This window comes from Gastrolobium bilobum, unplaced genomic scaffold (genome assembly GCF_033153095.1).
Source record: "Gastrolobium bilobum isolate Gb01-03AN ecotype WA unplaced genomic scaffold, APGP_CSIRO_Gbil_v1 utg268232, whole genome shotgun sequence".
In the NCBI taxonomy this organism is placed as follows: Eukaryota; Viridiplantae; Streptophyta; class Magnoliopsida; order Fabales; family Fabaceae; genus Gastrolobium; species Gastrolobium bilobum.
This window is the reverse complement of record NW_026896949.1, coordinates 9,522-24,517: the sequence shown is the minus strand read 5'-3', so window position 1 is coordinate 24,517 and position 14,996 is coordinate 9,522. Positions and strand designations below refer to the sequence as shown.

The following is a 14,996-nucleotide window of genomic DNA, read 5'->3' as shown; positions in this document are numbered from 1 at the left end:
ACGTTGTTTGTTTTTTTTTGTTGAATATGTGAGAATCTTTTTTGTTGTATCAGAGTGGATGAGAACGTGAGATGTGGATACAGCAGTTATTGGTGAGGGGTAATATTAAAAATTGATTTTAATTATAATAGAAGGATAAGAGATTAATATGCAATTAATATAATAATGATTTGTTATGTTATTTGGTTAAAAATTAATATGCATTAAAGACTTATTTATAATCACTTGCGGTTAGGTTACACAATGAACGATATAATTTAAATTGTCCATACGTTTATATAACAAAGTGGTGCACGTTTATTTGGTTCCTTATTCTAAGTAGTTTGTAGATTTGTCTACAAATTTAAATTTTGAAAATTTGTTCAATCCCATCTTATTTATCTGATGTCAGTCAGTTATATTGTTATGATATTATCTATTTGTTTTGTATTTTGTTTTTCAAATTAATCATTATCTACTATCACTATTATAAATACATTTAAAATTATTGATAACATTTGTAACCTAGGCTTGAATATTAATTACATTTGAAATAATAACGTATCTTCAATTACAAATTTTTTATTCAGTAATTAATTTTGTCTTTTTCTCTTAATTACACTTTTGGTTGCTAGAAAATGATCAAATGAATTATAAAAAGTTGAGACCATAAGAAAAAAATCTCAATATCAAGTTTGCTAGATTTTATATCATTTCCTAAACTAGAATTTAAATTTGAAAACGATCATAATTTTCCAAACAAGAATTTAAATTTGAATATTTTTATGATGAGGGTTTTTATTTGGTTTCTTATTCAGATTTGTTTACAAATTTAAATTTTGAAAATTTGTTCAATCTCATCTTATTTATCTGATGTCAGTTATTTTGTTATGATATTATCTGTTTGTTTTGTATTTTATTTTTTTAAATAAATCATTATATACTATCACTATTGATAAGTACATTTGAAATTATTGATAACGTTCGTCACTCTTCCTTGAACATTCTCATGATCAACACTTATCTTCTCTTAATTTGCAACCGGTAATACTTTCTTCCATCCATTGATTCTCCATTTACTAGAAATTCTCCGTTTGCTAGATTTTATATCAATCAAGTTTTATAATTTTGCATCTTATAAGCAATGTTTTCATGTTTCTAATAGTTTAATTTGTTTTACAATTTCATATTTTTTTGATATTTAACATGTTTAGTTTTAATTATATGTGAATTCTTTATATTAATTTTATACATTATTTTTTCATAACAGATATGGGATTAGATAAAAGTTGGATACAAATTATTGATAGGACGCAACCTTCATATGAACAAGGAGTTCTTGAGTTTCTTGAATTCGCATTTAATGGTTTTGATGAAGGGGAACTACTTCGTTGTCCATGCAAAAAATGCAATAATAATCTTTATCGGTCTCGTAAAGTCATTTACGAGCACTTGATCATGTTTGGGATAAAAAAGGACTATGTCATATGGGATCTTCATGGAGAAATAGTGAGTGAATCTGAAGACGATGAAGAAAATGATGATGAGCAAAATTGCAATGATGGGCTTCGAGAGATGTTACATGATATTGGAAGTACTTTCAACATTCATAATATCCCAAATGTCGATGGACAACCAAGCGAGGATAAAAGTTATGAGACTAGCACAAATAACGAAATGAATGAGGAAGCTTATAAGTTTTATAGACTCTTGCATGATGCCGAACAAGAACTATATCCTGAGTGTGAGCATTTTTCTAAATTATCATTTATTGTTCAACTATTAAATATCAAATGTCTCTTTGGCTTGAGTGCAAAATCAATTGATGCTTTACTTTCTTTACTGACGAAAGCATTTCCTAAAGGAAATAAAGTTCCTATGTCCTATTTTGAAGCTCGAAAAGTTATCCGTGAGCTTGGGCTAGATTATGAAAAAATAGATGCTTGCTTGAATGATTGCATTCTCTATCGAGGTGAGCATTTACAATCTAAGTGTTGTCCAAGTTGTGGGGTTTCTCCATATAAAGATCCAAATAAGAAATTGCCCCAAAAAGTTCTACGTTATTTTCCTTTAGCACCAAGGTTACAAAGGTTATACATGTCCTCAAATAGTGCTACAGAAATGAGGTGGCATAAGGATAGACCAATTGAAGATGGGCAAATGAGACATCCAGCTGATTCCATTGCTTGGAAAAGTTTTGACTCTCAAATCCTTCTTTTGCAGCAGATCCACGTAATGTTAGACTTGGACTGGCTAGTGATGGTTTCAATCCATATGGAAATATGAGTACTTCGTACAGTGTGTGGCCAGTAATTTTAATTCCTTATAATTTGCCACCTTGGATGTGCATGAAAGATCCTTATTTTATAATGTCACTACTTATTCCAGGTCCTAGAGCTCCTGGAAATGATATTGATGTGTATCTGCAGCCTTTAATTGATGAATTGAAAGAACTTTGGGAAAAAGGTGTAGAGACATATGATGCGTCAGTCAAAGAAACCTTCCAGCTGCATGCATCTATTTTATGGACTATTAATGATTTTCCTGCTTATGCGAATCTCTCGGGATGGAGTACTAAAGGGAAATTAGCTTGCCCTTGTTGTAACATGGATACATGGTCATTGAGGCTACCAAATGGACGAAAACATGCTTATATGGGAAGTCGTCGATTTTTGCCGCTTGATCATTATTGGCGAAATAATGCAAAGGCCTTTGATGGAAATAAAGAAAAGCGACCAGCCCCCAAACAATTATCAGGAGACGATATTGTTGAACAACTGCAAAATTTTAATCAGGTCAATATTTTAATATTTATTTGCATGAAATCTATATTACATATGTTCCCATTAATAGTTTTTATGGTGAATGCATTTGGTATTTTGTCATATATTTTTTTTATGAGCGTATTATGTCATATTTTATATTATATGTATTTGGCACTTTTTTAATTTTTTATAGGTAATAAATTTTTCAAAATTTCATAATGGTATTTTCACCATTATGCAATATAGGTCCATGGAACGTTGACGCTAAGATTTTTTAATTTAAACATGAATTTTTCAACTATATTTTTTTACTTTTCATTCGTAATTAATTCTTTAAAAAAAACCACGATGATTTTTACAACATTATTTTCTCCACATTTGTGTTCCATTATCCTAATTTCACGTTGCTATTTTTTGATACAATATTGTGATCGTGAATAGTTGACACACGAATCCACGTAACATTACATATTGCTATTTTTTTATTGGTATATTTTTGATACAATAGTTGACACACGAATCAACATAATTTTTTTAGTAATTGAATTGATACAACTCAGCAAATCAATTAAAAAATCAATTAAAAGAAATATTTGTTATTTAATGTTACTTAATGTTAATTAAAAGAAATATTTTGGTATTCTTTTAAAACGTATTTGAATTATTTAATGTTACTTAATTTAAATATTTGTTATTACTGATTATATTTTTTAGTAAATTATAAATATTAAAGATTTGAGTTTAATATTAAAAGAAATATCTGATATGTATTGTATTTTTTTAGTTTTGATTGATTTTGATAGAAATTATTTTTAAAAGGTATCTTAATACATTTGATGATTTTTTTTAAAATATAAAATATATATGTTATCGTAATATATAATAAGTAATTTCAATTTCTTTTTTTCATATTTGTATATACATATTTTTAATATATATATATATATATATATATATATATATATATATATATATATTCCTTTTTAATGTGTAACTCCTTTCATTAAATGTGAATGAATATATTCAGGTGCAATTTGGTAAATTTACAAGGAAAAGAAAGCGAGGAGAGATTCAATTACCCGGGAATTGGAGGAAAAAAAGCATTTTCTTTGAGTTGCCCTATTGGAGATATCTAAAATTACGGCACAATCTAGATGTCATGCATATTGAGAAAAATGTATGTGACAATATAATTGGAACATTGATGAATCTTGAAGGAAAGACAAAAGACAATATAAATTCTCGTTTTGATTTAGCATACATGGGTATTCGACCTGAGCTTCATGCAACCACGATTGATGAAGGTAAATATACATTCCATCATGCATGTTACACTATGTCATCTCAGGAAAAACATGCATTTTGCCAATTTCTAGTTGATTTGAAAGTTCCTGATGGTTAATCATCTAACATTTCCCGATATGTAAATGTCAAAGAGGGAAAAATACATGGGATGAAGTGTCATGATTGTCATGTATTTTTGCATCGGTATCTCCCACTTTCAATACGTGGCATTCTACGAAAGGAAGTATGTGAAGCACTTATTGAACTAAGTTCTTTTTTTAGAGAGTTATGCTCGAAGACATTGAGTTTGGATAACTTGGACTTGCTAAAAAAGATAATAGTTGTAACCTTATGTAAGTTGGAGAAAATATTTCCCCCATCATTTTTTGACATAATGATCCATTTACCCATCCATTTAGTAGATGAAGCTAAGATTGCTGGACCAGTACAATATCGTTGGATGTATCCTATCGAAAGATACTTACGCAGGCTTAAATCATACGTGGGAAACAAGGCTCATCCCGAGGGATCTATTGCAGAAGCTTATATTGCGCAAGAATGTTTGCATTTTTGTTCAAGGTATTTGCATGGAGTTGAGACAAGATTGAATAGATGTGGAAGAAATTATGAAGGCGATTTAGATGGGTTGAATAAGTCAAACTTAAATATTTTTTCACATGTTGGCAAACCATTGCATGGAAAAAAGTATGTTGAGTTAAGTTTAGTGGAGTGGGAGCAAGCAAGAATGTATATTCTTAAAAATTGCAATGACGTCATACCGTATATTGAGTAAGTAATTTTTTTAATTTTTTATTTATAGCTTTTTAAAATTTATAATTGATTTTAATTTTATATTTCTTTGTTTTTTTATGCTCAAATGACTAGGTTGCATAAGGAAAAATTGAAGAATGAAAACTCACAGCATGTGGAGCAAAGACATGCAAAAGAATTTTACCAATGGTTTAAAAAACATGTACGTATAATTTTAGATTTATCTATTTTTATATAACTTTAGTTGTTATATGGTAACTTACATACATACATATTTATTTATTTATTTTAATTTCAGATTACGTTTCTGAAAAATGTCGCGGATGAAAGCATAAATGAATCATTATTTGACTTGGCTTGTGGCCCTGATACACGTGTTTTTAGATATACAAGTTATCTTATAAATGGTTGGAGGTTTAATATAAAGGATCGTGATATGCATTTAAAATCTCAAAATAGTGGAATTCTAGTTAAAGGGGATAATAATACAGGTAATTTAGATTATTTTGGTGTCTTAACAGATATTGTGGAATTAATGTACTCAAGTGGAAACAATGTGATTTTATTTAAATGTGATTGGTGGGATGTTTCTTCTAGAGGAAGAGGATATAAGGAAGATAGATATGATTTTTTTCTTATCAATATCAATCGTAGATTGAACACTGATGAACCATATGTCCTAGCCACTCAAGCTCAACAAGTGTATTATGTTAAAGACACCAAAGATCTGAATTGGCTAGTTGTTGTGAACACAAAGCCCCGTGACTTTTATGATATGCCTTGGGAGGTTAATAATGAGCCATGTCAAGAAAATGATGAGATTGGATTGGTACATGAATTGTGTAATGAACCAGATGATGAACAAGCGATATCTTTGGATAGGAATGACTTAGAACAACCCACTGTTGATGGAAGTCCAATGGTGCATGTAGAAAATGTTGATAATGAAGAGGAAAGTGATTATGAAACTTTAAATTTGATAGAAGATGAGGAAAGTGATGGCATCCATGATGAGTATGATTCTGATGACGATTGATTAATATTATATGCTATTTTATGAAACAAAATTTGTTAATAACTATTTTTTTAATGTTACACATTATTTTATTGTACTGTTAATACTTCATACATGCTTTGAATTAGTAAAAATATTTGTGCAATATAAAAAAAAGAGTAGGAAAAATAAATCTAACTTCGTGAGGAGAATTTTATTAGAAAATTTTATTATTTTATGATTTTTTTAAAATATTATATCAAGTGCAATCTTAGTTTTATCACTAAGATTAAAATATTTAAAATTTGTAATCAAGGTCAAAACTTTAATAATGTAGAATTTGTTAATAATGATAGAAATTTCATTTTTCACTAATAATGGAATATAAAATTAATAAAATACGTAAGTTTAAAGTATTAATAATTTAATGAAAAAATTATTTTAGTGAAATTGTAATTATTACTAATATATTAGTATTAATTAGTTGTGACGAATTATTGTAGACACAAATGTTTCAAATCTTTGATGATGAACAATTCATCGTAAAAGAAATTAGTTGGTATTTTTTAAATTATCACTAATATGATTTAATATTAAAGAAAAAGTTGATTGTTTGTTACTAATACCTTTTTAAATATGTATTTTTTTGTACAGGTTAAAAAAACAATATTGAAACCTTAAAATTTGGGATATAGGAAAGTTAGTGGGCAATTTTTTTTGTTGGTTTGGTTAGTGGGCAGTTTTCTTTTTTTTTTTTGTTAGTTTGGTTTGCTATTTTATGAAACAAATTTTGTTCATTTTTTTTATAAAAAAATTAGACATTATTTTATTGCACTCAAAGTATTCAAATAGATAATATTGTTCTTTCAACAAAAGAAGATAAATCACCTGCTTCAATAGGGACGAGCTAAAATATTTTAAAGTTGATGCTGAATTCCTCTATACATAATTAGGAAGCAATTTCATGTACAGGGGAATACAAAGTTTTCATATAGTATAATATAATATCAATGACAGTTTATTTTTGTCCCTAATATTTTTTTATAATAGTAGGGGCAAAATTTTCACCATTATCAATATATTGATATTAAATATTTGTGACGATTAATTTTAAGCATAAATGTTTCAAATCATTAATGATGAATTATTTGTGAGTTGTCACTTGTCACTAATAACAAAGAATGATTGATAAAATGATAACTTAAAATTTAGTTATTTTTTTTTTTGCATATTTAAAATTTTATATCAGTGACGATATGATTATGTGAAAATAATATTTTAATTAATAATTTATATTAGTGACGAATTATTTGTGATAGATATATATATTTGTCATTATTAATGAAATTATAGTGACAATTTTTCATTTTGTCACAATTAAAAATAATAATTGTGACAAAATAAAATTTAGACACAAATAATATATCATCAGTGACAAATTATATATTCATCACTAAATTTTTGTCACAAATAATCATATTTCTTGTAGTGGCACCTATTTACAGTGAAAATTTGTCGAACACTCTCAGCTTTATCTATTTTGTGAAACTCAAATAAACATTTGAAGCATTCAAAATTTAGAACAAACACACAAACTAGTGATTATTAGTAATAGTAGTACGGAAAAATCAAGTTAATTTGAGAATAACATCTCTCATCTATATAATAAATCCATCCTCTCTCATTGAAGATGGATCTTTCATCCATACATTTCATGAGTTGTTATTTGTTACTTTGCAGAAACTAACGGGAGAAATAAAAAAAAATTGTGATATTGGTCAATATGTAACCAAATTTGAAGAAGTCTCCGAGTTTTCTTCATAAATAAGGAATAATAAAAATAAAAGACGGCGAACTTATCCTACACTACCTTTCTTTTAAGTCTCAATTTATTTTAAGATAAATGTTTGATAAAATTGAGGGGGCGATCACTCCTCCTTAACTCACCACTGATTGAAACATCGAGCCCCTATTCCATCACATATTCTCCATTTCTTAGTCATATTTAAAATAGTACCTGCGGTGACCATTTTGAGCATCTACACAATAAAATACTACACAATAAAATACTTCACATATTACTACCTCTTTGAGCATCTACACAATAAAATACTTCACATTTTTAGAAATACACATCTATCTCGAACTCAACAATCATTCATACTCCTAATGACTTTGATTTAAAACATTAAATAATATTTTTTCCACTATAATCTTATTATGTTAAAAGTAATATCTTAAGAAATAAAAAGTAAAATTATTAAATGAAAAATTTTAAAAATATATAATATTTTAAATATTTTTTTAAAAAAATAACCAGCACAAGTAATGATTTTTAAAAAAATTAACATAAGTTTACTATAAAGACAAATAATAATTGTTTTTACCAAAAAAAAAAATCAAAGACAAATATTAATTGTACAATCCGGAAGTTACAATTTTATTGAATTAAATGTTATATTCTCTTAGGAGATAAGAATTTATATTTGCAAGCAAATTAGGTAGGAGACCTGGGCAATCTCAACTTAATTAATGACCGCTAGTACTGGAAGCGTGTCCAATAAATATAGTAACATAAGCTAAGACCCACTACATCTACATGGTCGGAAAATTCGTTCATAAATAAATAATAGAAATGAATCCTCTCATATAAAAAAATATGATATGGTCATGTGGGAAGATCACAATCATACAAAGTAAATCAACGGTTATAATTTCGTAATTACTTGTTTTAATATATTTTCTCTCTTTTTCTTTATTACCATTGATCTACCTTTGTATGATTATGATTTTCCACATGACATGATCATGTGAATTTTCACATGAGAGGATCCAGATCCATAAATAATAGTTGGAAAAGTATTGCTTACTATTATAGGACGTACTATATTGGGAGTGGATCCTCTCATGTGCTAATTAACATTACCATATCATGTGGAGCAATCATAATCATACATGGATGAGTTAATGGTGATAAGGGAAGAGAAAAAAAAAATATAAGAATAGGATGTTACACAATCATCACTGTTGATTTAATTATTAATAGTTAAGATCCTCCTACATGACATGATCATGTTAAATTACATATGAGATAGTGTACTGTCCCATATAATTCACCCATATGTGTTGTAGGAGAAAAATCTCCTAAATTGAGTGTAATAATTTTTTTATTTTAATAAATAATGAACCCATCACATCTTGCACATTTGGTATAGAAAAAAAAAATTATCTGAGAATCAGGATTTCTGAAAATATGATAGAAAGTAAGTTTTTCAAATATATTAAAAAAAAAAACAATAATGTGGTTACCCTTACCCATATGAAACGCAACTAAGCCGATTGGTTGATCTCTTCATATACATGCCCATCTGCCGACCCAGTTATACGATTTACGATTATACCTGCACGTTGAGCTGACATTAATTGATCAATAGACCGTTTATTCCTATTTTAAAAAATGGTTATTACTAAAAATACGTGTTAATTTTTTTTTAAAAAGCTAAATTTTAAAAGCAAATTATAAAGAGTAATATTTTAAGTAAAAAAATGATTTTTAAAAAATGAGATATTGTTAAAAAATAATATATATGTTGATGCAACCTTAATCGATGCTAAGTAAGTGGCTTTAACACAGGATATTAAAAAAATATACAATTCTGTCAGATAAATTTTTATTTCGAGCTGTATTGTATCTTACACACGTATATTGTTAAAAGCGAAAAACATTTATACATATAATGCAGAAAAGTTATTTCCAATACATTATGTGTATTAAGGGTAATATATAGTATAACTTTTGAAATGAACTTTATTTTAGTTTAGATTTCAAAATTATATTATTTACTACTTTTAATATATAAGGTATGCATGACAATCATTCTCTTTTCTGACACTGTTTCGGTAGTGGTGGTGGTGGTGGTGGTGACGACAATGACTGCGATGATGGTAGTAATGGTGATGATCGTGTCGGAATGATGGTGGCAGTGATGGAGAGTGATTGAGAAATATAAATGTTTCTCGTTTTGTGTCTCGGAACGAAAAAAGAAATTTTTTGATTTTTTTTTTTTGTTTCTCAGCACACACAAAAAAAGCGATTCATCTCAAAAAAAAAAAAATCGATTTTACCAAACGAGTTTTTTATTCATTTATGTTCTCGAAAACAGAAATTAAAAAAAAAATAGGAAAGATTGTCATGTACACCATAATGTATTGCAGAAAGTTAATCCCTTATTAAATATTAAAAAAGGTTTAACCGTTGTAATATTTGTTTATCATTATAAGTTTTCTAATAATAAGCCAATACTATTACATAATTATTCAAAAAATTGTTCTTAATATATGGATAAAAGTCTGATTTATTTTCTTCAACTTAAAAGTTATATACACTTAATCGTTAAACTTTTTTTTTATACAACTTAATCGTTAAACTTTAAAAATATATAATACTATTTTTATTTTTAAAAAGTATATATTATAGCTTTTACATACAATTTTTAAAATAATATAAATAATAGATTCACACACTCAAACAAGATAACCATTTTTTTAAGTAAATTTCTTAATTGAAAAAATTTAATTTGTTCTCTATTACTTAAGTTCAAGTTTATTTTGATTTAAATTTTTTAAAAATATAATTTTTTGGTAGAATTTAAAAAATAACTAAAATACACACTTAAAGATTATATACATTTTTTAAATTTTAAAATAAGGGAATGTTATATTTACAAACTACACTATATCTTACTAGTAAGATCAATGACAGATCTGAAAAATTGTATTTATGTTTACATTTAAGGGTAGAGGTTCTGGGGTAGCGCCCCCAAAAAAAAATTTCATGAAAGTTTTAAATGTATTAAAAAGTAAAAGAATATAAATAAAAAAAGAAAAGACAACTTTCAACTTTAATTTTTTTTTTGAGTAAATTACTTTTTGGATCCTCAATGAAAATTATGGGGCCCAATTTAATCCTTTAGATAAAAAAAGTTGACTCGTGGTCCCTTTGGATTCTAAATAGTCCCATGTTCGTCCTTTTCAGGGACTAATGTGGATCTACTTTGAATTTTAGAGGACCACAATTTGGATTAACTAGGTCTAGTTTGGAATTCAGTGGGACCATGAGTCGACTTTTTTTCTAAGGGATTAAATTGGGCTCTATAATTTTTTTTGAAGACTCAAGATACTTTACTCTTTTTTTCCCATTCAAAAATTTATGTCTGCACTTTCATACAGTTGCTATAACGTAGGTCCGCCAATGCGTAAGATATTTTTATTTGAAGTCTTACCAGTAAGAAATGGTGTAATTTGTACGTTTGTAAAAGAAAAATTTGTTAATATGACCCTATGTTAAAACAAAATATACGTAACCCAAAAAAATTTAGAAGATAAATAATCAACATCAATATCAACAATACCTTTATCATAAATTAATTGGGGACGGTGGTAGATGAACCCAAATAAAAGATACAAAAAGGTTGAAAAATGAAACATAATAGTAAAAATAAAAATAAATAGAATAGAATAGTAATAATATATATATATATATATATATATATATATATATATATATAAATATAAAAGTAATAAAGAAAGGGAAAAGAAGAAGAGGGAGAAATGAAGGGGAAAATGACTAAAAAGGAACCATCTGAAACATAGGAACAATATCTTATTTAAATTCAAATATATTAAAAGTTCTTTAGCCAAATAATAAAAATAAGATTGTTTACAAGAAAAAGAAGATAAATATACAAACTCGTAAAGATTGTGATGTATTGTTTCCATGATCTCATCTCACCTCCTCAACTACCCACCGAAAGACCGAGGGGACAACATGACGAAAACTATATATTTTTACCCTTCAAAAGTCATTTGAAGCTACCCCACCCCGCGCTGGTGGTCTATTCTAGGTCTGTCTGTCTTTGTTTCTTGTTATAACAGGTAATGCATGAATATTTTTATTTCTCAGCCTTTAAAGAGTATTAAATTAAGGCAGATCCGGATGGTTTTTAACATCTATTATACATATAAAGTAGTAAATTAGTGTTTGTCTATTTCCTATATATATAAAAGTATATAAAGTCTATGTCCATACATGTAAAAAAAAAAAGAGAAAATAAAAATATGGACTTCACTCATTTTTATTGTGTGTGTAAAAAATAAAATTATCTCCTAAAATATGAAAAACTCACGAAGTAGTGCTACATAATCAATTTAGGGATTGTGCATTATTGTTATAACGAACGAAATGAAGAAAAATAAAAGGAAAAGATACGTAGATAGCGGTGATGATCCGAAGCATGCAAGTTATAAAAAAAAAACACATAATAACAATTATTAACGCGTATATATTTTATTATTTCCTCTTTTATAATATATTATATTATTCTATTATTTATTCTTTTTAATTATCTTTCATCTTGACCACTCTGTTAAAATTTAACTCCAAACAAAGATGGATCCTCTTGAGAGGGTCAATTGTAAAAATTATTATTTAAATAGTAAAAAATGTGTAGTTTTTTAAGAAAATGTACCACACTTTTAATAACATTTAATGTAATATTTTTAATTTATGTATATTACTTTCCGTGCAAACTTAATTTAGTTATATTTCAAATTAAAAAACCAACATGTAAAAACACACTTATTATTGTAATAACTGTTTAATCAAATATTAATATATAATATGAGTCAACTATATACGAATGAGTAATGACTGTCTTCAAATTCTACTCTCCGCTCCACACTGCAAGTAAGCTACAATTAATTTATATTTTAAGCCCAAATGAAGCCAGTAATTCTGCAATCAGTACACAAACTAAGAGACAAGAGGACTCTATATATTTATTATTTTCGACTCCTTCAAGCTTTGGAGTATTCGTAATACTGATGCAAAAACACTTTTAAAAAATGACGACAGATTATATGGATTTTTATGAAAAAAGTTTTTTTAATGTTCATATCTTTGGTTGGAACTATTACTTTGCCTTCGCTCATTTTCACTTTCTTTTAATGACTTGTTAATTGACACGTGAACAATGGCAGTTACATTTAGTATGCAACTCACATAGTTGATGACAACATGGATCACTGTAATAAGAAAAGAAAAAAAAGAAAATAGTGTAGAAATATAGGACGTTTTTTTATTTAAAAGTATATAATTTTGTGTCATTTTAAATCATAACAATTGATTTCCGTCAATCAACACTTATAATTTATTGAATCAAACTTATTAATTAATTAATAATGTGCAATAAATTATAATCGTTGATTGATGAAAATCAACGATTAGAATCTAAAATGACACAAAGTTATATTTTTAAATGAAAAAATATTTTTCCAAAAATATAAAGGAAATGTTACGTGAAAAATAACATCTTCCTAATCCTAGCAGATAAGATTTTCCCACGAAACTGATAGTATGAATGGGGATGGATTTTTGTCAACATGACCATGAATTTACGATGCAAAGTCACAGAAAAAGAAATATAATTAAGTCCGAGGGGATACTGTTGCGGCTTATAGAAAGTGACGTGCATGGCTGGAAAAATTAAAAATTGTAAACTAATATGTATATCGCCGAACATTTAATGAAATATATTATTATAAAAAGAGATAATTTATAAAGTGAATAAACAAAAATATAGAACCATATTACTAATATACGAAAGGTCATTACTTTCTCACCCACTCTACCTCCTTTCTCTTGTGTTTTTGTGTTGTTCCCTTTCATTTTCGTTTTTTCTGATTAAGCCACCAGAGGTAGAGGAGAGAGAGAGAGAGGCATGGAAGGTATCTCAGGCAGCTTGCGGAGGGGTTTGAAGAAGTACTGGAGGAGAATGGGATACCAAAGATTAAATGGATCGGATCGGCGAAGGAGGAACAAGGTGGAGGAGCTAGGAGCCACCGGCACAAGGAGATGGCGGCGGATCAAGATGGCCCCTAAGATTAGGATCCCCGCAATCTGTTCACCCAAGAAGTTGGTGCTGTGGGTGAGGGACGCTTACGTGAGGATGATGCTGGGTTTGGCAAAAACGATGGGTACCGGTTACGGCGGGGATGCCACTTCCATCGCCATAGGTGGGTTCGGGAGGGCCCCACCGCGCAAGGAGTACGATGAGAAGATGATCATCCAAATGTACAATAAGTCCATGATTGTGACGACGCAGGGACAGTTGGTGCCACGCGATTCAGCACCCAGTAATATGGCCTCATCAGATACCGCTTGCCAACGGTGAGAGACTAAATGGTGAAGCGAGTACTTTTGGAGTAAAGGGAAGATGGGTAGCGTGACACTCATGTCCCATCCCATGCAAACATGCTGTTCTAGCTAATTACAAAGATTTCCTCTCTCCTTTCTGAAAACTCAAAAGTTAATATTTTACTCTCTTTCTCTTCTTTTCTTTTTTATTTTTCCCTTTCGTTTCAATTCTCTGACTCAATCTGTTCCTCTCCATTTTTCTTTTTTAATTACTTTGCGTTTTGCTTGTAATCATGTAATTGCATCATCTCGATATACATTATATGAAAAAAATAAATCTTATGTTATAGGAAAATCTTAATCTACATCAAGGGTGGGACTCACCTATTTTTTTTAAAAAAAAAAGCAAAAAAAAAAAAAATTATGACACATTTTTTATGATGTGTGTAGAAAGGGTTTGTTTTCTCATGCGCAACATGAGAAAAACAAACTCCTACATAATATGGGAAAAACAAGTATCATTTTGTAGGACAATTCCTTGTCATGCTACAAATACAATAAGTGTGAGGTCCATCATGTTTAAAATTAAAAAAAAAAATGTAGCACAAATATTGATGTATGTGTAGGAAACTTTGCATTTTTCATGCAACATGACAAATGTGAAACCATATATATATATATATATATATATATATATATATATATATATATAGGCTTTTTCACCCTTTTGCCCCTTATTAATTAATTAATAACCATTTTGCCCCTGATTCAAAACTATTTATCAATCTGCTCCTCTTTAGTCGACTACCTTGAATTTTTAATCGACTAAATGGTCAAAACAGACAAAAAATGGCTGCTGGGAGATTTAGTCGACTAAATCTCCCTATTTAGTCGACTAAATCTTCATATTTGACAAAAAAAAAATAAGTCAGTATGATTTTAATCGATTAAGTAGGGAGATTTAGTCGATTAAATCTCCCAACAACCGTTTAGTCGATTAAAAATGCAA

General features: G+C 28.2%; 3 protein-coding genes across 3 annotated transcripts; all 3 read left to right on the top strand.

Annotated features, from left to right (window-relative positions):
- Positions 1-1,251: 1,251 nt before the first annotated feature.
- On the top strand, positions 1,252-2,265 carry LOC133302942 (uncharacterized). The gene has a single exon (XM_061502765.1). The coding sequence runs from the start codon at positions 1,252-1,254 to the stop codon at positions 2,263-2,265; it is 1,014 nt and encodes a 337-aa protein (XP_061358749.1).
- Positions 2,266-2,348: 83 nt separating this feature from the next.
- Positions 2,349-5,835, top strand: LOC133302941 (uncharacterized). The gene is made up of 5 exons (XM_061502764.1): positions 2,349-2,774; positions 3,772-4,048; positions 4,451-4,607; positions 4,914-5,001; positions 5,098-5,835. Exons 1-5 carry the CDS (start codon positions 2,349-2,351, stop codon positions 5,833-5,835), a joined length of 1,686 nt encoding a protein of 561 aa, XP_061358748.1.
- A 7,736-nt stretch (positions 5,836-13,571) lies between these two features.
- LOC133302940 (uncharacterized) lies at positions 13,572-14,024 on the top strand. The gene has a single exon (XM_061502763.1). It carries the CDS (start codon positions 13,572-13,574, stop codon positions 14,022-14,024), a length of 453 nt encoding a protein of 150 aa, XP_061358747.1.
- The last annotated feature ends 972 nt before the right edge of the window (positions 14,025-14,996 follow it).

What these genes read in the sequence shown, in the direction of transcription:
- LOC133302941 (XM_061502764.1), top strand. Translation starts at nt 2,349, where the DNA reads ATGTCACTACTTATTCCAGGTCCTAGAGCTCCTGGAAATGATATTGAT. An exon ending in TGCAACCACGATTGATGAAG is followed by an intron (nt 4,049 to 4,450) that starts GTAAATATACAT and finishes TCCATTTAGTAG; the next exon opens with ATGAAGCTAAGATTGCTGGA. An exon ending in ACCAATGGTTTAAAAAACAT is followed by an intron (nt 5,002 to 5,097) that starts GTACGTATAATT and finishes TTTTAATTTCAG; the next exon opens with ATTACGTTTCTGAAAAATGT.
- LOC133302942 (XM_061502765.1), top strand. Translation starts at nt 1,252, where the DNA reads ATGGGATTAGATAAAAGTTGGATACAAATTATTGATAGGACGCAACCT.
- LOC133302940 (XM_061502763.1), top strand. Translation starts at nt 13,572, where the DNA reads ATGGAAGGTATCTCAGGCAGCTTGCGGAGGGGTTTGAAGAAGTACTGG.